The 26325-nt window shown below is 39.8% G+C and overlaps 2 protein-coding genes across 6 annotated transcripts in view; both read left to right on the top strand.

The window, feature by feature from the left end:
- Positions 1 to 7470, top strand: part of LOC141758874 (ras-associating and dilute domain-containing protein-like) — a 33057-nt gene extending 25587 nt beyond the window's left edge. Inside the window, exons 12-18 of the mRNA XM_074620645.1 lie at positions 1156 to 1328; positions 2290 to 2434; positions 2532 to 2716; positions 3518 to 3947; positions 4032 to 4225; positions 5328 to 5467; positions 5556 to 7470. Of these exons, the coding sequence (XP_074476746.1) occupies positions 1156 to 1328; positions 2290 to 2434; positions 2532 to 2716; positions 3518 to 3947; positions 4032 to 4225; positions 5328 to 5467; positions 5556 to 5649 (1361 nt within the window). The 3' untranslated portion in view covers positions 5650 to 7470. The remainder of the gene's footprint in view (positions 1 to 1155; positions 1329 to 2289; positions 2435 to 2531; positions 2717 to 3517; positions 3948 to 4031; positions 4226 to 5327; positions 5468 to 5555) is intronic.
- An 8710-nt stretch (positions 7471 to 16180) lies between these two features.
- The window catches only part of abcc3 (ATP-binding cassette, sub-family C (CFTR/MRP), member 3), a 65693-nt gene continuing 55548 nt past the window's right edge, over positions 16181 to 26325 (top strand). For 3 of the 5 annotated variants that reach the window (XR_012591976.1, XR_012591977.1, XM_074620642.1), the window contains exon 1: positions 16181 to 16469. Coding sequence is in view for 3 of the 5 variants with exons in the window: in XM_074620642.1 (XP_074476743.1) it covers positions 16434 to 16469 (36 nt within the window). In the remaining 2 variants the exon portion in view is untranslated. The remainder of the gene's footprint in view (positions 16470 to 26325) is intronic. The other 2 variants (XM_074620640.1, XM_074620641.1) reach the window with 2 other exon arrangements.

The following is a 26325-nucleotide window of genomic DNA, read 5'->3' as shown; positions in this document are numbered from 1 at the left end:
ATTATTATTAGGGCTGTCAAAGTTAATGATAAAGTTATCGCCACTAATTTCTTTAACGCATTAACTCAACTTGCAATTTTTAGGTTGTAGCGGGCTCAGTTTTAAAGCTAGAGTGAAGATACTGGCATCATATGAAACTAGAAGGAATCCATTGGTACCAACCATGTCATACTAGCTTGTTGCAAAACAGGCTTAATAAAACTGGCGCTAAATTTTGGTGGGGAAAAACTGGCACGGCCATTTTCAAAGGGGTCCCTTGACCTCTGACCTCAAGATATGTGAATGAAAATGGGTTCAATGGGTACCCACGAGTCTCCCCTTTACAGACATGCCCACTTTATGATAATCACATGCAGTTTGGGGCAAGTCATAGTCATACTCATTCCTCTCTTTTGTAATACTACTCAACTGTGAGGACTGTACCAGCACAGAATGCATATTAAAAACACATGTACAGTATTTCCGCTGTAGAACTGCATCATTCTGGATTATTCTGGATGTGTTAGCCTCTCTCGACACTTTCTGACTTCCCAAACCCGTTTGTGGCACTCAGCCCCCTGAACATATACATCTTTAAAAATATATGATTTCTCTATTTAAAAAAAAGGCTCAGTAATTTTCTGAGACAACTGGGTACTGTAGTTTTTATCAAATGTTACTCAACAGGAGGAAATAGTGCATTTGTTGGGGACTACTTTCAGCTGTGGAATGATACACATTTTATTTGGTGCGCTAGAAAGACAGTGTATGTGGGACTGACTTATAATAAACTTTATGGCCTGATACACGAGGGTTGACTTTGGATACATCTATTGATTTTCCTGTTTTCATGGGATTCATTGACGACAAGAATAATATAGAACAATGCCAGACTGATCCTTTAATTTTTGGCTTGGATTGTTGATTCGCTGTGGAAGTTCTACAAATTACAGGTACCTGTGTAGCTGTCAAATATGCATTATCTATTTTCATACATAGACAGACGGCAGATTTCAATGTATACAGATTGTCTGGAATAATGGGGAATGCAAACTCTCCATAGAGACAACATAACCTTGCAAAGACAAAGAACAAAATCAGTATTGCTTCTGAGAAACCCAAGTAAATGAACAATGAAGTGATCTTAAAGATGTCTTTCTCTCGATGTGTACGCAGGCTCTGAGCCAGGTTTCTATCAGTGGTCCAGAGGCATACACATGCGGGCCAATCTGGACTTGCTCCTGGACTGGGCCCACGCAGCTGGACTGGGAGAACTGGCCTTGGAGCACACACACACACTCTCGTCAGCTATCAATCTACTGGCTACACCGAGAAAGAATTTACTGCAGGTACAAATCCCACACACGCTACACATTCAGCTGAGTTGGGTTTAGCCAACTATAAATAATCACCAGAGACGTAACAGGCTCAGGATTCCTGCAGGGTGGACGAAAAATGATATTGGTTTCAAATCTTAAAGCTGCAGTAGGCAGAATGTTTTTGGCATCAATGGGCAATAATTACATAATAATTGCACATTCAACATTTTATTATTCAAGTGTTCTGAGAGAAAACTAAACTTCTGCACCTCCTCTTGGCTCTGTTTTCAGGCTTTAGAAAATCTAGCCTGTGACGGGAGACTTTGGCCAATCACAGATCATTTCAGAGAGAGAGAGCGTTCCTATTGGCTGTTCATCATTCAACGGAGGCAGCTGTCAATCGCTCGCAAACTCCGATTAAACGGTCAAACTAGGCAGCGCTGATCAAATATGAATCAATATTCTGTTACTGTAATGCCTATTTCTCTCCTCAAATGTTTTCAGAAACATCTTGTAGTGTACTGTTTAGCTGTAAAATGAGAAAGTTTGCTCCGGCTGGTGGGCGGTGCTTGGTATTTCCTCAACTGATCTCAACATGGCGGCCGGGTCACAGACTTTCTCATTTTACAGCATTAAATGTTTCTGAAAACATTTGTGGAGAGAAATAGGCATTACAGTAACAGAATTTTATAAAACAGATTTCAGTTGTGTTGATACAATTTGTTCCATTGATAAAAAGTCAAACGTACAACACAGTGTAGATACAATCTTCCATCAGATTAAAACTCTATTTGGATGACAGTAATTCCCTAAATATTTCTTGTGCATATCAGTGAAAATGTTAAGTTGCATGATCAAGTTAAATAGTTCAATAATCTAGTATTGGATGCTCTTTGTGGTAAAGTCTAGTGCTTGCACAGAAAGAAAAACATCAAGATAATTCAGCTTCCCCATGACATTATTACTTTAACATGTGTGTGTGTGTGTGTAGACATCTTGGGTGTCCTTGCGGTCTGACTACCCTGCCCTGACTCCGGCCCAGCTGAACCACCTTCTGAGTCTTTACAGCCCAGCATCTCCCTACATACACACCTGGACTCCACCTGTCCACGACCAGGCTGCAGCACACGACACTGGTGAGAGGTCAACATTAGAGGTCACATTACCAATTACGAATATGATAATCTGCAAGAATCGTATGATTTTTTTCCTTTAATTCCGTTCTTTCTTCAGATGATATCCTGGAGAGTTTTGACACCCACCATCCTCTGGTGCTGCCGGATAGGGGTTACCAGTTCACACTGAGCAGACAGGTAACAGATTCAGCCCTGAGGGAGCAGCTGGACAAGCTCAGAGAGGTCATGTCCACCCTTTCTGACTCGCGGTCCAATGAGAACACAGCTACTGAGGAGCAAAAGGTACGACATTCATATACCTTTTGATTTTTTACATAGGTATACTGAACATTGTAAATAATACTGACAAAAGCTGGGTAAATAATGATCAATGTAAGATTTACACTTGGCCGAGCTGGCAAATTTGGTCGGTAAAGATTGGACGCCACGAAGGCTGATGGAAACTTTGAATAAAAACTCAAGTGACATCACATCTAGGCAATTTATCAGACAGCTTTCTCTGGAGAAACAAAAGGCTTTATACAAGTTGTTTCCGTCACATATGCAGTAGTACTGCCCAAGACCTATAAACACTTGGATGTGTAAAATTGGTGGCGTTACCCTTTTAAAATGGAAATCCCCCACTGACAGCAGCCCACGAGTCGGTCCATGTGCACGTCGGCTTGGGAGAATAACCGAGTGAGTTAGTTAGTTTTCTCATTTCTGCCACTTTGGATTTAATCTAATACACAAACTATACTAAAACATACACGGACCAGGGATGTATTATTGACAAGCCCTCGAAGCGGCTTTACTTCTTCGTTCTCTGGACTGAGGGCAGACTGGATGCTATAGTGACTCACTATCGCTCTCAAGGAACAAGTGGTATTACAAGAAAAGAACTGGCTGGATCTTGCTGGTTGGCAGCACAATACATTGATGTATTTGGCATAACGTCAAAACTGTTACTTCTTCACATTCTTTTGATAATGTTAGTTCGTTTTTTGAATAGTTTAATCTAAAATTCTGGCCAGATCTTACACTTATAGCCAATTTTCATATGTGGTTTTCCAATTGATCCTAATTGTCCTATTTGTCATTTAGGGTGGTACCATGCCGATGGAGGCTAAACTGTCTGAGATGGATATCCTTCCCAAAGCCAGCATGCAAACGTTGGATGCTTCGCCATTTGAGATGGTCTTATCTTCGGCTACTGTCCATGACCGCCAATCCCCTTCTACCTTACCTCCATCACCCTCATCACCTCCCTCCCCGTCCTCCACCCAATACCCAGATGAGTTCAGCTCCTGCGGTGCCCTCCTATTGTCCCAGAAGCTAAGAAATCTGGAGCTGCAGACCAGAGAGACCAGTGAGATGAGGAGGTCAGCTCTGGACCCGTCCTGTCTCCTCACCCCACCCAACACCCCCCACATCATAGATCCCGTCGATTTGGTGAAGGCGTACCAGGATAGATGGATGAAGGGTGACGGTGAGACACTTCCCTGGTCCTCCGGTGTGGACGCACACGATGAAGGTACAGCAAAGAACTACATCGTCATTCGCGTTTTTTTTCTGTTTTGCAAGAAAACTGAGCATGTGCTTTATTTTCTCCTTATAGGTGGATTAGTGTTTGAATGTCTGGCTGCACTGAAAGCAGACCGTTTGAAGTCACATTGCTCAAGTATGAACACATTTGAGGAACTGAAAGAGGAAGAGGAGGAGGAGCTTTATGATGGCAATAATGATGAGGTTTTTAGCTTGGAGCTGGAGCGAGGTGAAAGAGGACTTGGACTTGCTCTGGTTGACACAAGGGTGAGTGAAACTGATGTGCCGTAGACCTCACAATTCATAGTTAAACTCTGTGTCCTGCTGTTATTAAAGCTAACCACGACCCCTCAACCCACTCATGGACTTTTGTCAAACTGTGACGTCCATTCTGTAATGGTCTAGGGCAGTGGTTCTCAAACTTTTTACACCACGTACCACCTCAGAAAATATTTGACTCTCCAAGTACCACCATTATGACCAGGGGTGGCCAATTATTTTTCCTGGGGGGGCCACATGAGGAAACCAGATTGTTGCCGGTGGCCAAACAAATTCTGTCAGACATAACCTCTATATTATCACTACATTAATTTTTAGAAAACATACTGCGCACTTATTTTTCAGTATTTATTATACTGAAAATCACTCCGAATAGCATATTATTAAGAAAATTACATTATATGCAGGAGTTTTTGAACCGTACAGGGCTGACTGTTTTGAGCAGTAATGTTTCCATTAACAAAACTTAACAAAACAGAGAATCCAGCAGCATGCCAAAATATAAAAACATGCACTGCAGGTCCAAAAAGCCCTATTTTTTTGGGCAGGGAGGGTAGCCTACTGTACACACAGTACTTTGTTATTGTCATCTATAGTGGTTGTTTGCATAAAAACACACAATTTCAAATGATTATGATTATTTACGGAGGAATCAATAGTCAGATTTTCCGTTTTCCCCATACTGTACATTACTGACACTCTTCCATTGGATGTAGATTTGTTCTCATTTGCAGTTTATTTTAGGTCTGTCTGTGGTTTTACACTTTTTGAACCACAAATGATTTTATACCAATTTTTTGTTTGTTTTCTTTTGCTTGGTTTCCTGCCATACATGCAGCATTTGGTGGTGTAATCTCAGTACACGATGAAGATCAACTTGCAGAGATTTAGATAATTAATCAAAATCACAGATATGTTATTGACATGTGGTAATGCAGTGTCAAACAGTTCAAAAAAATTTCGATTTTTGAAAATGAAACCCAGAAGATAAATAATAATTAAACATGCATGATCTGAAATGGGATGATTTTTTTCTTTTTTTTATGTGGGATTTAAAAAGTTGCAGTGACATTTTGACCTCATCTTCCAGGACACTTCGTCGAGGGTGAAAGGCATCTTCATCCGTGCCGTGGTCCCAGACTCCCCTGCTGCCCGGTGTGAGAAGCTGGTACCAGGAGACAGGCTCCTGGCTATTAATGGTGTCAGTCTGCTTGGATTGGACTACCAGGGGTAGGAATTAACTCATATTTGAATATCAAATTTGGATAACAGATTTCTTCATTTTTTTACATCTCTTCCACCTCTGTGTCTCCGTTAGTGGAAAAGAGCTGATCCAGTCATCAGGTGACAGACTGAGGTTGCTGGTGGCCAGATCGGATTGGATGGCTAAGGCTATACAGACTGAATGCTGATGGTGTTTTTCACTGCTTCTTTGAACCAAGACTGGTAATGCCCCATGAGAGCACTTAAAGATGACTGCAAGAGCTTGTTCAACATTCAAGTTCAGGACAAGTTCCCAGACGTGGATGGCAGCTCCATCTGCCCATCCTCCGAGGTCCGCAACCTATAGGCGTCATCCTGGACTCCACCCTTTCATTTCAGTCACACATCAAATCCGTCACAAAAATCTCCATTCTACCACATCAAAAACATTTCTCAACTCCGGCCATCACTCTCCGACTCCATGGCAGAGACCCTCATCCACGCCTTCATCACCTCCCGTCAGGACTACTGTAATGGAGTCCTGTCCGGGGTACCCAGCAAAGCCCTGGACAGGCTCCAGTATGTCCAAAACTCAGCTGCCAGGATTCTCACCCGCACTAGGCCCTGGCAGCACATCACCCCTACACTCATCCACCTTCACTGGCTTCCAATCAAGTCCTTTATCAACTATAAACTCCTCCCTCTCACATACCAGGGGTCGGCAACCTTTACTATCAAAAGAGCCATTTTAGGCGAAATAAAATAAAATAAATCTGTCTGGAGCCGCAAAACATTTGAGCATTGTGATGAAGGTAACACAGCTTATAGTCTAAGTATATAGTATATACTGTAAGTCTAATGCAGTGAGGGCCAAAGAGCAAATGTACTACGGAGTATTAGGGCCACATTGAGGGAAAAAACATCTAAGATTTACAGAATAAAGTCGTAACTTTATGAGAAAAAAGTTATAATATTACGAGAATAAAGTCATAGCTTTAAGAGGAAAAAAGTTATAATATTACGAGAATAAAGTCATAACTTTACGAGAAAAAAAGTCGTAATATTAAGAGAATAAAGTAGTAACTTTACGATAAAAAAAGAAAATAACACGTTAAATAACTACTTTATAATATTATGACTTTATTCTAACCGACTTTCTCCACCCCTACACTCCATCCCGGAAGCTACGATCCTCCGACACGGGTCTGCTCTCCACCTCCCACACCAGGCTGCGAACTTTCGGCGACAGAGCCTTCAGCGTCGCGGCCCCCGCCCTCTGGAACTCTCTCCCTCCTGAAATCTGAAATGCTTCATCCCTGGACACTTCCAAAAAACACCTCAAGCCCCACCTGTTCATCGAGGCCTATGACCTCAGCTAACTCTTCCTACACACCACTCGTTTTAATTACCTGGCTACAGTTTTTCCTCTGTTTTATTTATCAGGATGATTTTGTGTGCCCTCTTTGTAAAGCGTCCTTGGGTTTCTTGAAAGGCGCTATATAAGTCCAATTTATTATTATTATTAAGTTCAGGACATGGACCTTAATGTAAGGATATGGGTGTTGTGGAGACAAAAATGCACTATATAATGAGCTTTGTTCCTGTTTGAATTGAGTACCAGGTTTTAACTGCTCAATGTAGTTTTTCATTTACATTGTAAAAGAGTGATAGTAATTATTGATGTGTCTGTTTGAATACAGCGTTTTGATTTCAAACTGAGAAGCCTCACACATTCTAAATGTGGTTGGGTTCAAACATCACTGCTGCTATCTGCTTTCTGGACAACACTAAAGCTTTAATCCAGCCCTCAATTTAAGCAGTAGCCTATATTAAAACTCTAAAGCCAGAGGTAGAAGAAAACTTTTATGACTGACTGCCCAAAGCCTTCCATACACATACTTGGCTACTCCTTGGGTTCACATTTTATTGTTATTATTTTTTTGTGTTATCAATTACCCATAGAATTTTAAGGTGTTTTTATAGTTAGCTCGTGTCTGTTGTGTTTCAGCAATAAATTAATTGTAATCGCCTATTGGTGTAATTTCTATTCAGTCACGTTGAAGAAATTAATTTCTTTTGAACAGAAATAACACATAACACATTTATGATATAGAATATAACAGACATATGCAGTTTACGAGTGATTGACAGCTGCCTCTGTTGAATGAACAGCCAATAGGAATGCTCTCTCTCTGAAATGACCTGTGATTGGCCAAAGTCTCCCGTTGCAAGTGGCTTCAATTGAATCACCTTGCACAAACAGGGACTGTATAAGAGGCAAACACTTGGGCAAGTAAGTAAGTATAAGGCTTTATTCTGCCAAGCAGCATACACAACATGGCTTTCACACTCCACCAACTTTACCACTGCTCTCCCACAACACCTAGTGGCTGGAACACAAACTATCAGCCACATACTCAAATCTCTCCCCTGTTGTATGGGGTCTGTACGGAGTCAAAACAAATTTTATAAGCTGTATAAGTGTTTTAGACCATGTATTGATCCCATACTTGCTTGGTGGCAGAGAATAAGCAGAAGCTGTAGTCCCCTTGGATTCACATCAGTTAGATCAAAGTGTCAGTTGGCAGTATATTTTCGGCATCATTGGGCAAAAATCTCATAATAACCTTTCAGCATATTGTAATTCAAGTGTTCTGAGAGAAAACTAGACTTCTGCACCTCCTCATGGCTCTGTTTTCAGGGTTTAGAAAATCTAGCCCGTGACGGGAGACTTTGACCAATCACAGGTCATTTCAGAGAGAGAGTGTTCCTATCGGCTGTGCTCTGGTCATGTGACTGGAACTTGGCGTTCTTTCAAGAGATTTCACAATGGCTGTTGCGTCACAAACGTTCTCATTTTACAGCTAAACAGTACACTACAATATGATTCTGAAAACATTTGAGGCGAGAAATAGGCATTAACGTAACATAATATTGATTCATATTTGATCAGCGCTGCCTAGTTTGACCGTTTGGTCGGAGTTTGCGAGTCACAACTCTCATAGACAGCAGATGGACAGCAGACCTCAGATCAGCTCTGACTGCTTGTTTCCCTTTGGTCTGTGAAATCTTGCAGATGCCGTTAGGAGCACCAGAGGACACAGAGGCACATGATTTTTTTTCAGGTTACCTGTCTCATGCACTACTGTCACAGTATAGCGCCAGTTTTATAAAAATAACTCTTTTTTAATCATATTGCTCCAATCTTGCCTACTTCAGCTTTAATGGATTCCACAATGCCCCTTTTTAACAAGAAAAAAAACACAGCTTCTACAATATCCACTTCTTTGTTGTTCGTTTATATTCTCAATATGTTCCAACTGTTTATTATCTCTAACATACAGACGTAGGCAAAATCGTTGGTACCCTTCCGTTAAAGAAAGAAAAACCAACAATGGTCACTGAAATAACTTGAAACTGACAAAAGTAATAATAAATAAAAATTCACTGAAAATGAACTAATGAAAATCAGACATTGTTTTTGAATTGTGGTTCAGCAGAATCATTTAAAAAAACAAACTAATGAAACTAGCCTGGACAAAAATGATGGTACCCTTAACTTAATATTTTGTTGCACAACCTTTTGAGGCAATCACTGCAATCAAGTGATTTCTGTAACTCTCAATGAGACTTCTGCACCTGTCGACAGGTATGTTGGCCCACTCCTCGTGAGCAAACTGCTCCAGCTGTCTCAGGTTTGAAGGGTGCCTTCTCCAGACTGCATGTTTCAGCTCCTTCCACAGATGTTCAATAGGATTTAGATCAGGGCTCATAGAAGGCCACTTCAGAATAGTCCAATGTTTTGTTCTTAGCCATTCTTGGGTGTTTTTAGCTGTGCTTTGGGTCATTATCCTGTTTGAGGACCCATGACCTGCAACTGAGACCAAGCTTTCTGACACTGGGCAGCACATTTCGCTCCAGAATGCCTTGATAGTCTTGAGATTTCATTGCACCCTGCACAGATTCAAGACACCCTGTGCCAGATGCAACGAAGCAGCCCCAGAACATAACCGAGCCTCCTCCATGTTTCACATTAGGTACAGTGTTCTTTTCTTTGTATGCTTCATTTTTGCGTCTGTGAACATAGAGCTGATGTGACTTGCCAAAAAGCTCCAGTTTTGTCTCATCTGTCCAAAGGACATTCTCCCAGAAGCTTTGTGGCTTGACAATATGCATTTTGGAAAATTCCAGTCTCGCTTTTTTATGATTTGGTGTCCTCCTCGGTTGTCTTCCATTAAGTCCACTTTGGCTCAAACAGTGACGGATGGTGCGATCTGACACTGATGTACCTTGACCTTGGAGTTCACCTCTAATCTCTTTGGAAGTTGTTCTGGGCTCTTTGGTTACCATTCGTATTATCCGTCTCTTCAATATGTCATCAATTTTCCTCTTGCGGCCACGTCCAGGGAGGTTGGCTACAGTCCCATGGACCTTAAACTTCTGAATAATATGTGCAACTGTAGTCACAGGAACATCAAGCTGCTTGGAGATGGTCTTATAGCCTTTACCTTTAACATGAAGGTCTATAATGTTCTTTCTGATCTCCTGAGACAACTCTCTCCTTAGCTTTCTGTGGTCCATGTTCAGTGTGGTACACACCATGATGCCAAACAGCACAGTGACTACTTTTCACCCTTTAAATAGGCAGACTGACTGATTACAAGTTTGAAGATACCTGTGATGCTATTTACAGGACACACCTTAGTTTAACATGTCCCTATGGTCACATTATTTTACATCTTTTCTAGGGGTACCATCATTTTTTGTCCAGGTCAGTTTCATTAGTTTGTTTTTTTAAATTATTCTGTTGAACCACAATTCAAAAGCAACAGCTGATTTTCATTAGTTAATTTTCAGTAAATTTTTATTTATTATTACTTTTGTCAGTTTCAAGTTATTTCAGTGACCATTGTGGGTTTTTCTCTCTTTAACGGAAGGGTACCAACAACTTTGCCTACGTCTGTAAGCATACTTGCCAACCTTGAGACCTCAAAAATAGGGAGGATTTCTAAACTAAAGCAGGGGGTCTGGGGACTTTGTTTTCTGCATTCTGGGGACTTTTAAAGAAGGACATTTTTTGGTTAAATAGGCCTACTTTTAATTTTACTTCTAATTCTCAGGAAAGAAAACTGAATAATTCCCCCCTCTGGCGTGGACTGCCATTAGGAGCACCGGAGGACACAGAGGAACATGATATTTTTCAGATTACCTGTCAGGATAAAGTGACAGTTTGATAAAAAATAACTTATTTTTTTTAAATCATATTTGCTCCAACTTGCCTACTTCAGCTTTAATGCCAATAATAAACATAATCCTGATTCTGTGCCACAGTTATTCCTCAGTTGACCACTAGATGGCGTGCTCATCCCTGGAACCACCTGTGTCACACTGAGTAATTTCCAGGTGTTGTTTATAGAAACAATGAAATAAAAGGAGTAAAAATTAAAAAATAGTGATAAAAAAGAAATGTGCTGCCTATAAGTTGACTCAATGTTCCCTCTCTCCGCCAACGGTAGACAAAACACATCAGCTATTTTATATTACAAACCAAAAACAAAGCAACGCACTGTGCATCTTTCTTCTATGATTCGACCTGAGCTGACTTGCTTGCAGTACAACGCGTGGCCTTGGTATTTTATGCTTTATCTAATGTTTTTTGTTAGAACTGATTAATCCAGTAAACCACCACCACAACTCAAAGATTACCGAGAACTTCAAAGCTCAGTAGCTCGGTAACTCTTTATCTCAGAGCAGATATAATCTTACAGTTCTAAGCAGTGGTGGACTCAGGCTGTGTGAGTGGCAGGGGCAAAAAGAACACGGTGGGGCACCACTGTGCGCAGCTGGTGCCCTTTTTTATTTTTCTAGCATGTAGGGCAGATTAAATGGCACTGCAGCATACTTTCTCAATTTTAAGGCCACCCAAGAGGGCACTTTATCACATTTTCTCCACTGGAAGGGCACCCTAGAGGGCACTTTATCATGTTTTCTCCACTGGAAGGGCACCCTAGAGGGCACTACATCGCATTTTCTCCACTAGAAAGGCACCCTAGAGGGCACTTTATCAAGCTCTTTCCACTGGAAGGGCACCCTAGAGGGCACTCTATCAAGTTTTCTCCACTGGAAGGGCACCCTAGGAGGCACTGCATTACATTTTCTCCACTGGAAGGGCACCCTACCTAGAGGGCACTTTATCATGTTTTATCTACCATAGGGGCATCCAACAGGGCACTTTTGCTGCGGTTTGTTCGAATATGGAGGCACCAATGGGGCTGGTCCCCATACCACCCCCTTTGAGTCCACCAGTGGTTCTAAGGGCACACAAGTACGCAGAAACTAAATCAGAAGGACTCGGTAGATTGCACTCTTGCGTCCTCTATAATGTGTTTTAGGTAATACTAGGTCAAACTGCAGAGTTGATTAAAAATGGGTACATCTTTTGAAGGCGCAGTGGTTCGTTCTTTCGCCTCACAGCAAAGAAGGTTCGATCCCCGGTCTGGGCAGGGCCTTTCTGTGTGGAGTTTACATGTTCTCCCCGTGTTAGCGTAGATTTCCTCTTGGTTCTCCGGTTTCCTCCCACCACCGCAACATGTTGCATCAGGAAGGGCATCCGCTGTGGCATCCCCTAACGGAATCAGCCGAAAGACGAACGACAACAATTTTCTTAAGTATAGCTATGAACGGTGGATGAGAACAGCCTGAATTCTGTCATCGAAAAGGTGTGTGTGCGGTGGGGAGTTGGAGCACACTGACACCTTTAAGCCAGAGTTTACAGCGTCATTAGCGCTGGGCTATCAGCTGTTTCACACTTGCATCCTCAAATGTGGGATATCACACCCTGATCCCAGGGTTTACTAAATCCCACTCCAGAGCAGCGTTATCCCTGACCTTTCTCTGCAATCCCTGGAAAGCAAAAGTTGAGATGACTACCGTGAATCAAGATTCTAATAAGTTTTATTCATTGCTGTGGAGATATCTGCCCTCTGAATTTGACCCACCTTAACTTTTCAGTAGGAGCCAGTAGCCACAGGGCAACAAATTGAGGTCAGTGCCTCCAAACAGAGACATGCATCTGTTTTATTATGAGAGGCAGCAAGTCACATGCTATGAGTATTTTAAAAATGCCAAGTCTTTTTCTTTTTTCTTTTTAATAAATGCTAATGTGAAATGAGGTTAAGGTGGCCCTGGGCTTCCTGTCGCCACAGCTCTATTTTTACTGAAAATACTTTTTTCTGTTTTGACTATAAGTGTAATTTCTTGCATCCTCGGGGGGTAAATAGATATTATGTTAATGTAGAGTTGTGGTATTGCAGTGCAATTTATGATAACGTATTCTTTACAATATAAATGTGGCAACGTATCCTCATTCTACGGTTCGTATGACATCTTACATAAACGTTATTCCTCATTTTTCAAGCATTTTCCTACAAATGTTCAGTCCAACACTTGGACACACGTGTCAATTTCCGCTTGTCTGGCGTGTCTCCAGTGAGGTGTTGAAAATGTCTGTGAACACCGGAGACAGCTGGTCAGTGCAGTGCTCCAGGGTGGAGGCAGAGACAGAGTCTGGTCTGGCTTTGCGTGGGTTGTGTCTCTTGAAAAGCCTGTTTAATGGAGGGTCGTCATTGTGGTGGTCACATAACTCAATTTATAATTCCTAATTATAATTAATCTACCTGCCATATGTTGCATATGTAATATTTTCTGGTCATATTGTTTCAGTTCTTCTGAAACCCACTCATTGTCGTACTGATTCATTGTTTAGCTACTGTTACAATTCTGTGACATGTGCTGTTTTATTGTTTTATTGCTTCTTTGTAAATTACATATTCTATTTTATTAGTATTTTATTCTATTCTATTTTTCCTATTTGTTAGATGCTTTCTGGAGTCAGGCACAAAAGATCTAGATATGTAGGTGTGTATGTACAGTATATATGCCGTATATAATATGATGGTAATGATGATGTGTGTGTGTATATGTGATATATTATATCCACCATATAGTGTGTGTGTGTGTGTACTGTGCGCTTGTATGTACTTATGACTACGAATGTGCCGGTTTATATAGTAAATATGTGACTAAGTATATATGTTCACATGCATATATATTAGTATATTATATAACACTAGTACACTGTCAATTTTTTTTTTTTCCAACTGCCATAAACCTCCTGAACTCTGACATCTCCTCTGTCTGAGTTGAACACGTGCAATGTAAATGTGCAATAACGTTTGTGTCACTTTTGTGCAATGTAAATACTGTAAATCTACTGTTACAGATATATGCAATTACATATGCTGATCACTCTGTGCAATAATTATATGATGCTGTGCAATAATTATATAATTATCTGACAGACGCTTTGTGCAATAATCTGGCAAAACTGTATTCTGGCAAAACTGTCATCTCATCAATATACATAATGTATTTTTATATTTTATATTGTATTCTCTTATATATTTTTTTATATTTATATTGCACTATCTGTTTTTTTTATTATTGTATTATCTTTTCATTAGCACCTATGAGATTGTCACAATCTAATTTTGTTGTACTACACAATGACAATAAAGGGATTGAATCTTGAATCTTGAATCTTGAATCTTGAATACACACAGTATGGGACTGTGGCAACACAAAATAACCCATTTATAAAAGCTTCCACATTAATATTGTGCTTTCTTATGCAGTAAAGAAAACATGCAACGGACTGTTCTTCAGAATGAATTTGGCACAGGTGCAGGACAAAAGCAGCATACAATGGAAAATGAGAGGTAGTCAGAACAGGCAAACATCCATGTGAAAGAAAGATGTTATCCAGTTGTATTTTGTTTTTGGAGCTTGACCCATATACCAGAAACTAAAAGTCACACCCTTTGTTGCTGACATTTTGATCATTCCTTTCTTTTATCTCTCTCTTGCTACTTCCCCAACTTTATGGAAGAGCAATACTGAATTACTGTTGTACAGAATTGCTTGAGAACACCTTTAGGACCGCAGAATTGCAGTTTTATTCCACCTCCTCTCTGCAGAGCAACAAATGACAATTCATCTTTGTAACTGTTGATCTCAAACACTGTTGTCTCTGGGTATTTAATCAGCCTATCAAACAGCATGATGCTCGATGCTTGAACTTAAAACAAACCTGCCCAGAAGACTGGAAATTTACCACATAACAGGTTTGGGAGGTGGAAAGGAGGAGAAGGGGGGGCTTTCCACTCCTTACAAAATGTCTGTAATGATTTCAACTATAGAGACGTATGAAGGGCTGAGGAGTGGGTGTATCTGTAATTAGTGTGTGCGTGTGTGCGTGTGTGTGTGTGTGTGTGTGTGTGTGTGTGTGTGTGTGTGTGTGTGTGTGAGACAGACAATGTGAGGGCTATGTGTCATGTAATGTAGACTTTCCCTTTTCCTTATTTGGCCTAGGGAAGTTGCACAATAGACCTGTCAGCACTCCGCCACAAATTCACCCACAGTATTTAAACAACCACCCAGCTGTCACCTCTCACACACATAACCTACATTTGTAATGGAGACATTATGAGGACTTGAAATAAGTCCAATAATGAAATAACCAAATGCATTAATTTCTAATTTTAATACTTTAATCCTACTAATTTCTTTAACGCATTAACGCAAATTGCAAACATTTTTAGGTTGTAGCAGGCTCAGTTTTAAAGCTAGAATGAAGATACTGGTATCATATGGATTATAAATCCTAATGAATCCATTTGGTACCAACCATGTCATACTGGCTTGTCGCAAAGGAGGTTAAATAACGCTCCAAATTTACGCTAAGTTTTGGCGAGGAAAAACTGGCATGGCCATTTTCAAAGGGGTCCCTTGACCTCTGACCTCCAGATATGTGAATGAAAATGGGTTCTATGGGTACCAACGAGTCTCCCCTTTACAGACATGCCCACTTTATGATAATCACATGCAGTGTGGGGCAAGTCACAGTCAAGTCAGCACACTGACACACTCAGGGCCGGCTTGAGGCATAGGCCATAGGCCTAGGGCGCCACATTCTGGGGGGCGCTGGTCGCCCTCTAAAAAATAAAAATAAAAATAAAAAAAAATAAAAATAAAAAATAAAGAAATAAAATAAAGAAATAAATAAAAATACCTGCATTGAGGTAACAAATAAATAAATAAATACACTTTTCACCCCCTAACTCTCGTTAGTAGTATTGAAACTAACTAAACACTTTTAAGTCAACAATATCAGGGACCAATTTGACTGGAGAATGATTTGATGGAATAAAGAGGAAAGGTAAAAATCAAACAGTAAACTCATAAAAGCCCACTTGAAATCATGAATTGAATAAATGCACTTTTTTTTCAACAAGACTATAAATAAAAAAAAAAAGAATAAATGCAAAAATAAATAAATAAATAAGGGATCTAATAAGGGATTTAATACAAAGATAATTAACTAAAGAAGCAAGGCTATTATGGATTGTTTTGCCTAATGATGCCAAAAAGCTTTCTGCCTATACTGCCACTTGAAACACCAAACCTAACACCAAAAAATATCACTAAGACCAGTTTTGGCCTATACCTGTAAGTCTTTTCTTCACATCCAAACCTTGACGACATGACTCAGCAAAAATGTAATGTTGTTGAGTCATGTTTTGTCTGTGCGTGCTTATGTGAGAGGGTGTGAGAGAGAGAGAGAGAGAGAGAGAGAGAGAGGTGGGCGGGGCTTAGTAAACTGACACCCTGCTCTGCTGCCATCACGACTACAGACTACCTCCCATTCAACTAACTCTTCTCTCTGGCTGCGGCTCACTTTTTTCTTTTCCGTCTCTGAAGCAGAGCGGAAGGAGCGGAGCGTTTCCTGACGCAGCTCGGTCCAAGGCGGCTCCGCTACACATTACCTGCCCGTGTGGCATGTGACAGTGGCTGTTTTTACCGCAAAGGACTGAAGGAAAGCGAGAGTCAAAGGGCTCCGGGGTTAAAGAGCCGTTGGTCTCCCGTCGCCACAGAGATGGAGCGGCTGTGCGGACCAGACCTCCCTTTCTGGGTGAGTTACCGTCTCTGTCTCTCGGTGCTTGCTGCTGTCAGCTCCGGTTGGTGGTTTGTCATGACTTACCGTGTGTGTACTTCGCGTACTACCTGACTGAGGTTGTGCAATGTTATGTCATGCTTTCTGTTTTCTTCCCTCCCAGGCAGCCCGTTTAGCCTCCAACACTAGCTAGCTATAACTATAAATAACACACTTAATAGCATTTACTGTTAACAAGCTCCCAATTAATGGAGAATTACAAAGAGGTTGGACGCTGCTGTTCTTTTCCCCCCCGAGGACGAACACTCATGTAATAAACTGTTAATTAGAGCCTAGCTTTAATATTAATGTTATTATTTATGACACACATCCGACTCGATGAACTTATCTCAGAGTCAGTAAACAGTAGCTGTATACCTCCCTCTAGGAATATTAAAGTGATAGCACAGCAGAGATAACAATACCATAATGGATAACCTATTAATGACACACTATGATCTCACTGGGAATATTCCTGTAAGGTGATTTGTTATTTTCCTTTCTTTAACCAGGTTAGTCCCATTGAGATCAAATATCTCTTTTATAAGGGAGACCTGGCCAAGATAGCAGCAAGACAGTTATAGTGAAAGTAACAAACAACACATAAATTAACAACATTAAAACTTGCTCATACAAAAAACACTTGCACACAGACAACCTGGACTGCAGTGATTTCACCAGAGCTTTAAACTCATTGAAGGTAACTAAGATAAAATCACATACAGGAGCATAGTCACTTTATATACATGTCATAGTCCAACCTCTTTCCTTAGGGGACCCCTTTTCTATCATTGAGTCAACTGACGACCCCTGACTAAGTGACATATTTTATGGATTTATAACATTATATTCAATAACAATACAGAACAACTGATAAACTGTACAATTAGCCCAAATAGTGAACGCAATAAGTGCAGGAAGTTTGTGTAAGACAAGCGATTTGGATGAATTCTCCTGCTGTTTTTTTTTTTGTTTTTTTTTTCGATTTTAATACAATTCTCTGTATTGTGTATTTTTTTAACGGTCATTCATACTTAATAATAATAATAATAATAATAATAATAATAATAATCTTTATTTGTATAGCACCTTCCTAAACATAGTTTCAAAGTGCTTGCACAGACACAATGAAATACAGACAAAATAAAAACAACAATAAAAGTACAAAACATAAAGGCCAAATAATGAGAAAACTAAAACCCGTTACCAGTGGTATCAAAACAATAAGTTACTTCACATAAGCCAAAAGAGGACAATATAAGGTGTGGGGAAAAGGTGTACCAAGCTGTTGCCTTACGGAGTTAAAAAAGCCTTTTTATAAAATGGGTTTTTAAAAGAGATTTAAAATTGGTAGTGGAGCTAGCTAAATAGGTTTCTGAGATTTTATTTTAAATAATATTTCAAACTTTAAAAATAACAATTCCCTTTAGTTTTCTTCACAGAAATGAATGAAATGCTGAGATATAGGCCGACTGTATGTTTTTTAAAACAGTTGTCTTAACACCCCTTAACCCCCTGAGACCCGGCCGACAGATATGCAGATATCATATAAATCTAGAAAACCTAAGGAATCCATTGGTACCAACCATGTCATACTTGCTGGGAAGGAGGCTAAATAACACTCCAAATTTAAGCTAAATTTTGTTGAGGAAAAAACTGGCATGGCCATTTTCAAAGGGTTCCCTTGACCTCTGACCTCAGGATATGTGAATGATCATGGGTTCTATGGTTACCCACGAGTCTCCCCTTTACAGACATGCCCACTTTATGACAATCACATGCAGTTTTGGGAAAAAAACATGCCGTTTTTTGAATGCAGTGTAAATTGGTTATTTTCGCTTATACTAAAATGTTGTATTTGAATATTTCTGCACACTTGGCTCCCTAAACAGTCTTGAAATTGCATACATTGGGTAACCTCACTGTATAAAATGACCTGTTGTGACTTCTAGGATAATCACAGCCTCGTGAAACTTTACAACCACAAACTAGAGACCTAGAGCATTCAGAGGATGGATGGCTTTCCTATATGCTTTTAGCAGTTCCCAGAAGAGAAGTACTCACCATCATATCGCCAAAATATGCGATTCTTGCAGAAATCTTCAAATGTCAACATTTTTTAATACCAAATTCCTCAAGTGTGCAAAGTGTGCCACAATGTTCAGCTGCTTCACCTGCAGTGCTTCCTTGCTTCATGCCATATTGATTTCTTTTTGACAGTTTCTTAAGTAAGGTCTGCTGGTTCACCAATATATTGACACCAACTGTTGTGTTTGTTGGAGCGCCAGGCTGAGCTACCACTGCGACAGTGTTTTAGCTTCTTCATACCACTCTGACGCCTCCATGCTCGGGGCAAATCTCATGAAACTGTCAGTGTCATGCTGTATCCATGAAGAAAACCAAACTCAAGAGCTTTGAGGCACTTTGTCGTTTTTTGTCGGGTTAAGACGGTTCACCTGATTCTCCTCTCGCTGGACATTACACTAAGGGTTGGCTTGTTTCTGAGGCCATCTGAGGTGACCTAAACTGCTGTTTACGTCCACTTCAAACACACTGGAGGCGGTTGTAATCCCCCCGCACTCAACACTGCATGTTCAGTGCGAGTCAGGTTAAGCACTAAGGCTTCACCAAGGACTCCTGATTTGCAATCTCACTGTTTGTAAAAGGTGTTGTATGTAACCGGCACCTTTTATCTCTACTCCATAGCTCAAACAAGGTTTAGGTTCGTATTGGTCATTGCTTTTTAGGTGGATTTATTATAAGCGTTTAAGCGATAGCCTGTACACGATCTTAACAAAACGGGGCTTTAAAAGTCCTGCTTCTCTGCTAACATGCTGATGTAATGGTTGCTTTTCACTTTCATCACCTTCAAGAACTTGAAAATCATTGCAAAGTCCTTGAATTTGACATTTGTGTCGCAGTAACCAATACGAGGAAGTGTTCTTATAGTACTGTTGCTGTGGTAAAATCAGTGTTTCCCACATGAGAGCTGTGTGATGAAGAGAGAACTTGCAGTGTGTAAATATTATGTGGTGGTATCCGTTTGTAATTGTTTGTGCTGCAGATGTAAAATAGCAAAATGAAAACATTTGATTCCTGTGTAACGAGATCCAAATATATTCCGACTTAATTTTTAACCTTATCTAATACCGGATTGGGACTTCAACCAATGATTGTTTTCATTATTTTAATGATTAATTGATTAATTATTTGGTTTCCAAAATACCAAAATATCAGGTTTACTGTCATAGAAAACTAAGACCAATTACTGACAATTGAGAAGCTGAAAGCAGTTATTTATTTTTTGGTATTGTTGCTTAATAGATGACTCGGACATTTAAATGTTTATTACAGTTGTTGATAGTGTTGTCATGATACTAGAAGTTTTAACTTCAATGCAATACCTTGAAAAATATCAATATTTGATACAGTTTTTGATACCATGGGGAAAAATTGACACAACATTTAGGGCATACATTTTATTTTAGGGCTGTCAAAAGTTAACGCAAGTTAACGCCACTAATTTTTTTAACCCATTAAAGCAACTTGCAATTTTTAGGTTGTAGCGTGAAGGAATCCATTTGTATCAACCATGTCATACTAGCTTGTTGCGAAGGAGGTTAAATAACGCTCCAAACTTACACTAAACTTCGGCGAGGAAAAACTGTCATGGCCATTTTCAAAGGGGTCCCTTGACCTCTGACCTCAAGATATGTGAATGAAAATGGGTTCTATGTGTACCCACGAGTCATAGTCAAGTCAGCACACTGATAGCTGTTGTTGCCTGTTGGGCTTGAGTTTGCCATGTTATGATTTATGCACATTTTTTAATGCCAAATGCAGTACCTGTGAGGGTTTCTGAAAATATTTGTCATTGTTTTGTGTTATTAATTGATTTCCAGTGATATAAATACATACATTTGCATAAACACGCATATTTGTCCACTCCCATGTTGATAAGAGTATTAAATACTTGACAAATCTCCCTTTAAGGTACATTTTGAACAGATAAAAAATGTGCGATTAATTTGTGATTAATCGCGATTAACTATGGACAATCATGCGATAAATCATGATTAAATATTTTAATCGATTGACAGCCCGAATTTTTTTATTTTTATAAAAAGATAAATAGCCATGTCAACTCGCTGTCTGAGAGTAGGGAGAGCAGAAAGTGCCGCTGGTACCCGTGTATCGATACTGTGGAAAATGAGTATTGAAATGGTTTTAAATAGGGGTGTGGCGATTCACTTGGCTCACGATACGATACACGATATTGGGTTCACGATCTTGATACGATTCGATATTATAACAATAATTTTAACAAAACTTGAATGATGAAAATATATGACTGAAAAAGTAGCCTTTTATTCAAAAGACACAAAATGCAAAACAATGGTGTTTTTTGCCCTATAATTCCATTTTTTATGAAATTGTAATGTGTTATATAACTAGTAACATGGTATAGCCTAATCATCTTGTAATAGAATGTGTCACTTCAATTCTACTTTCTGACTGAACCATTTTCCACACTCACCTAAAAGGTTTCTCTCCAGTATGAATTATCTTCTGCATCTTCAGTTTCCTTACAAGTCAAATATTTTGCCACAAACTGAACTGAATGTTTTCTCTCCTGTATGACCTCTCATGTGTCTCTTCAGACCTTCCTTCTACTGAACTCTTTTCCACAAATTGACCAAAAAAAATAGTTTTTCTTTGTCTATTAATTAAAGTGCAAACTGTAATCAATGTCACAAAGTATGAAAAAGTCCCAATACTCAAAGTGCAAATAGAGACTGAACAATTATCTTCAAGCATGATAACTTGTCACAGAGCTAAGAACTTAAGCTACATCCACAGCCTAAGAGATAGACATTTTCTTACCCAGATCAGATTTATTGTATGAGTAATGTGTGGCTCCAATCCTGCCTCGCGCACAGCCACATACATATTACACGCATTGTCAATCACAACCGCGATGCTGTGGTTCGCCCTTTCAAGCTCCCACTCACTGACAGCTGCTTGTAAAACTTCGGCTATGTTTACCCCTGTGTGGGACTCGAAAAGTGGGCGAGTCTGGAGTACGACACTTTCCATTTCACAGTTGCTGTTGATTATGTGGGCTGTAATCGTAATGTAGCTCTGGGAACTCCTTGAAGTCCAACCATCGGTGGTTACTGAAATGCTTTCTGCATCTTTCAGGGTCTGTACAACGCTGGCCTTCGACTCTTTGTACAGGGTTGGGACTACTGTGCGAGAGAAATGAGCGCGTGGCGGGATGGTGTATTTGGGCTCCAACGTATGGAAGAGTCGTCGAAATCCTTTATTTTCCACCACAGAAAATGCCCTCTTGTCCGTTGCAATGAAAACTCCAATGTCCCTCGTTGTTGCTGTGGCTCTTACGCTCGACTGTGGAAGTTGAGGCGCAAAGGCATTTGTCAGTTTGGCCTTTAGGTGTTTTCTTCACGGGCACAGTTGATTTGAGAACTGTGATAGCGCTGTAGTTGACTTAGCATATTCGTTGTGTTAGAGCTGGTGTAAGGCAGTATTTTCTTACACATCATCACGTTTTATATCGCAAAAGTTTTTCGGCACGATATTTCGTCACACCCTTAGTTTTAAATATTCAGTATCGATACTTTGATATTTTTGACAACACTAGTTGATGAATAATTTGCTGTCGATCGATTAATCAACTGATCATTTCAGCTCTACACCACATGTTCCAGTGAGAGCAACAATATTCTGCATGATAGATGTGCTCTACTACTGTATATCCTGATGTACCAGCAGTAAGCACCTTCAATAAACTACAGTAAAACCTTTCCTGTGGTGTTTTTTGCTTCATGCACTATAGCTTTTGTGAATCTTCCTCGCCAGATTTTTACAATTTCTTGTGAAAATCCAGACTGTAATCATGCTAAAATGTCCTGCAGCCCCGTCATCAAGTGTAGATAGTAAATATGTGTATTATTTTTGGAATTAAAGGTTGTAAAAGATTGTATGTACTGGCATTGCAGGTGCATTTGTTGTACACGAAGGGTTAATGTATCACTCATTAGAGACACAACAGTAGACTGTGGCATGGATACATGCAAATTTGGGAATATATGGCTGGATGTGTAGCCTGAGGAGTGATAGTAATGTGGGAAATGATTTGCATACTGTATTACATGAGCTGTACTCCCTGTCTGACAAGTCATGATGTAAGTCCAAAATACAATAAGTTCATTCTTGACTTGTAAACAGCATAGCACACCATGAGTAACTGTAACTGTTGTAATATAACTGTAGGCGTAGCAGAAGCAGACTGAATGTGTGGTATGTAGTACGCACGTGAAACAGGCTGATCAAAAAGCCATTTATCAGCGACAGTAAATACCAACAACTCAATCTGTCAGCAGCAGCTTCGATTACAGTTGTGTTGATGGAAAGCGCAGTCAAACAGGAGGAGCAGAGTTTGCCTCGAATGCTAACAGACCGTTTAAACTATATGGTGTTGCATAAGTCTGGAATAGTTTATGTCTTTGTGAGTTAGGGGTTGGGTGCTGTAGGGTGAGGCGGAGGCTGAAACTGATAAAGAGGAAGATGTTGTTATTGAAGAAGTCAGTCATGATGACTAGGAACATTTGGTGGGAAAGTTCAATGCTGTTGGCGTGCATTTATTAAGGTGTGTTACCCTTCACTCTAATTAAGATAGTCCTGTGCAGAGATGTAAGAGCTCAGCCTTTCCACACTGTCAATGAACAATCTGACTGTAGGGAAACAATAGTATTGATGATGACTGCGTAATGTAGTTTAGTAGGAAATAAGGCATTTTGTTTTCTACTTTCTTCCTCTTTGCTCCCTAATTTTGGGTCGTGTCTAGAAGGTAACCCCAAAGTTGCAAAAACATGCAAAAACTCTTGTGAGACTCGCTGCCCGACGACCTATCCTAACCCTGACCGTCCGAGGTCAATGCCTAACCTTAACTATTGGAGATCAGTGTCTTCATTTGCGCAGGACGTGTACTTTGTACATGTTGTGGAAGTCCCAGATATGTCAGAAAACAAAACAGTGTCGTGTCTGCGTTAATAACATCACCCGGCGTTGAGCTGTATTCACATACAGTGCCATTGCACTGACTGTATCAGCCACATGTCGCTACATTGCGGTATGAACCATAAATAAACAGCTTGTGCTGTGATTTAACTGCAATAAACGGATCAAGAGGATGCTGAAAAAAATACATAATGCCGATTTTTAAAAAGTCTGAATTCATACTTTGTCAAGTCTGTCCGCAAGACGACAAGCAAACAACTTTCAAAATGCTTGTTTTCTGAATGGAGTTCGTATTGATCAGTACAAGGCTATGCTAACATAGTAACTACTCCATCAACACTCAACATAATGTAATTTCAGCATAAATATGGCAGCGACGTTGCTGTTTATACCACAGACAGTCTGTGGTTTATACACATACTGTACATTTATACACAGAGTTTGGTCCGGTCTCTGTAGTTCGCTTAGCACTTGGTGTGAACGTACCGTAGCTTTTAAAAGTGGTTGCCAGGCTGGCAACCAGGCATCAGCTTTTGATTGCCAAAACTGAAAATATGGTTGCCATTTTTAGTCACCTTACATTTTGAGTAATTAAGATACTATGTAGTTATACGTTCAGCTTAATAATGAAAACATGACATGCATACATGTCATGTGTATGTTGTACATGCTTTGAAGTATAATTCCAGCTCAAAGATGCCGGGATACTTCGCCTCCCAAGACTACACAAATTTCTTTTTTGTTTTTCGTTCAGGTTCTTCTGGTACTTTGTCAGGTGAATTTGCACATTCCTTTGTGATGTTGACGGGTTAGTCAAATTTTTCACCCCACCGTCAAACAACTTCATTTGCTTCGCCATTGTCTCTAAAACAGATGCATGACTGTAACAGCAACATTTAAATATCAGTAATGGAAGAAATATTAAAAATGTGTTTATTTTGGGGTGCACATTTTGCTGTTTGCTGTCCTTAATTCTTATATGTTAAAAAGTGGTTGTCATTGATGGCAACCAGGCCAAATGCCAATGGCAACCTGGCAACCCTTGCTGTCCAGCCCTGATTGTATTTCTAAATGTAATTGAGTCCCATTAAAACCAACTTCCAGAACTTAATTACATTTTCCTTTAGATAATTGAATAAAAACCCTTGCAGGATTTGAGCCAGAGTTCACCACTGTGACAATGACTCCTTTAGAATATGAAATGTCTTGTCAATACATCCTCCCTGGGCCCAATTGTCCCCCCAAAAAACATGTGCAGAATCAAATATGTTAGCAGGCTTCTTGTTAGATTTCATAAGCTGTACGAAAATTATTTTTGTGAGTTAGCCAAACTACAAAAATAAAACTGCTGGCTGTTATCTGGTAAACCTTGAGCACAGGCCAGTGTCAATCATGCCAAAGAAGGTTTTTAGGGAGTTAAATGCCAAACGAAAATTAAAAAAAAAGTCTGAACCAAGACAGCAAACTTTATTACTCCTTTCAACGTTGACAAAGGCAGCACAGGCCAGATCCACTCCTACCATTCTTACCTTTCACAATAAAAACCCTAAACGTATAATTAGCGAGTATTTGGCAATTTTGTGTTGTATTCGTCACGCCCCCGGTATATAAAGGCCTAACTCTGTGTGAAAAGCTTTAATGTTTAGTATAACCCTATTTATTTCATTTAGAAATTATACACTAACTATGCTTGGTAATTTTTTTCGGCTACCATTATGACCATTGGGTGTGCTCTAGGCTTTAATTGGTCTACTTTTTGTCTGTCCAGTCTGGCAACATTGTCACTGGGCACAGTCAGTCAAGAGAGTTACAACCACGCACGAGCACATTCATTGAGAAATACTGGTGACACAGAAGAGTTAAGGTCAGCCCATAAAAAATCACTAAATTTGTCACTTAAAAGTCGCCAAATCATTAAGAAAGAAAGACAGTTTTTATCTGTCCAATTAAATAAAAAGTAGCCCAGAATGAAAACAACACAATCTGGCAACACTAGTACTAATGGGCCCCTCCCAGCTGCACCGGCATGCTTGTAACATGTCACAGAAAATCCCCACATGTAGTGTCTATTTCCTGAACTGAAAGACTGCTAACCCAGCAAAAAAAAAAAAAATCAGGAATTGAGAACTTTGAAGTGGACTCATTTGCACCTCAGAATGAGAAGCCTTGTGACTAAATGTTGCTTTAAAAAAGTGCTATGTGAACTACAAAATGGCAATTTATTTTTCAAAAGTGTAACTTAGATTTATATAATAAGTTCTTTCAAGGCGTCCAAACTAGTTCTTTCATCCATATCCTACTACAGGCTGGTTTGTGATTTACTATCCTTCCAGTCTGACTCACTTCCTGTGTGTTCTGTAATGGTTTTCATTTCCAAGTAAGACTGCAAATTCCCCGTGAATCATAACCGCTTGTCTACTACAAATAAGAATGTCTGTCATATAATCAGCATTCAAGGAATCCGGTAGTGTCCAGTGAACTATGAAGAACTCAGATCCATGAGCAACATTGCTAATGTTTTCCATGCTGGAGTGTAAGCGAACAGCAGCAGTTCCTGTCTTCCTGCTGTTTTTACTGTCATCGGCCTTCACTCGACAGCTTTTCAGTAACAGAGAACAGATGGACAGCCTGCTGCAATTTTTATTTTCTCAAATCTAAATACACTGGAAATTACCCAAGTCTGTAACCCCCACACCACCTGCACTACTTTAGAACTGTGTTGATTGACTGTAACTGACTAAATTACACTGCAGGAGCTGCTACAGATTAATCGAACGCATCATAATGTAGCTCA

This window comes from Sebastes fasciatus, chromosome 20, assembly GCF_043250625.1.
Source record: "Sebastes fasciatus isolate fSebFas1 chromosome 20, fSebFas1.pri, whole genome shotgun sequence".
In the NCBI taxonomy this organism is placed as follows: domain Eukaryota; kingdom Metazoa; phylum Chordata; class Actinopteri; order Perciformes; family Sebastidae; genus Sebastes; species Sebastes fasciatus.
This window is presented reverse-complemented; position numbering and strand designations above follow the sequence as displayed.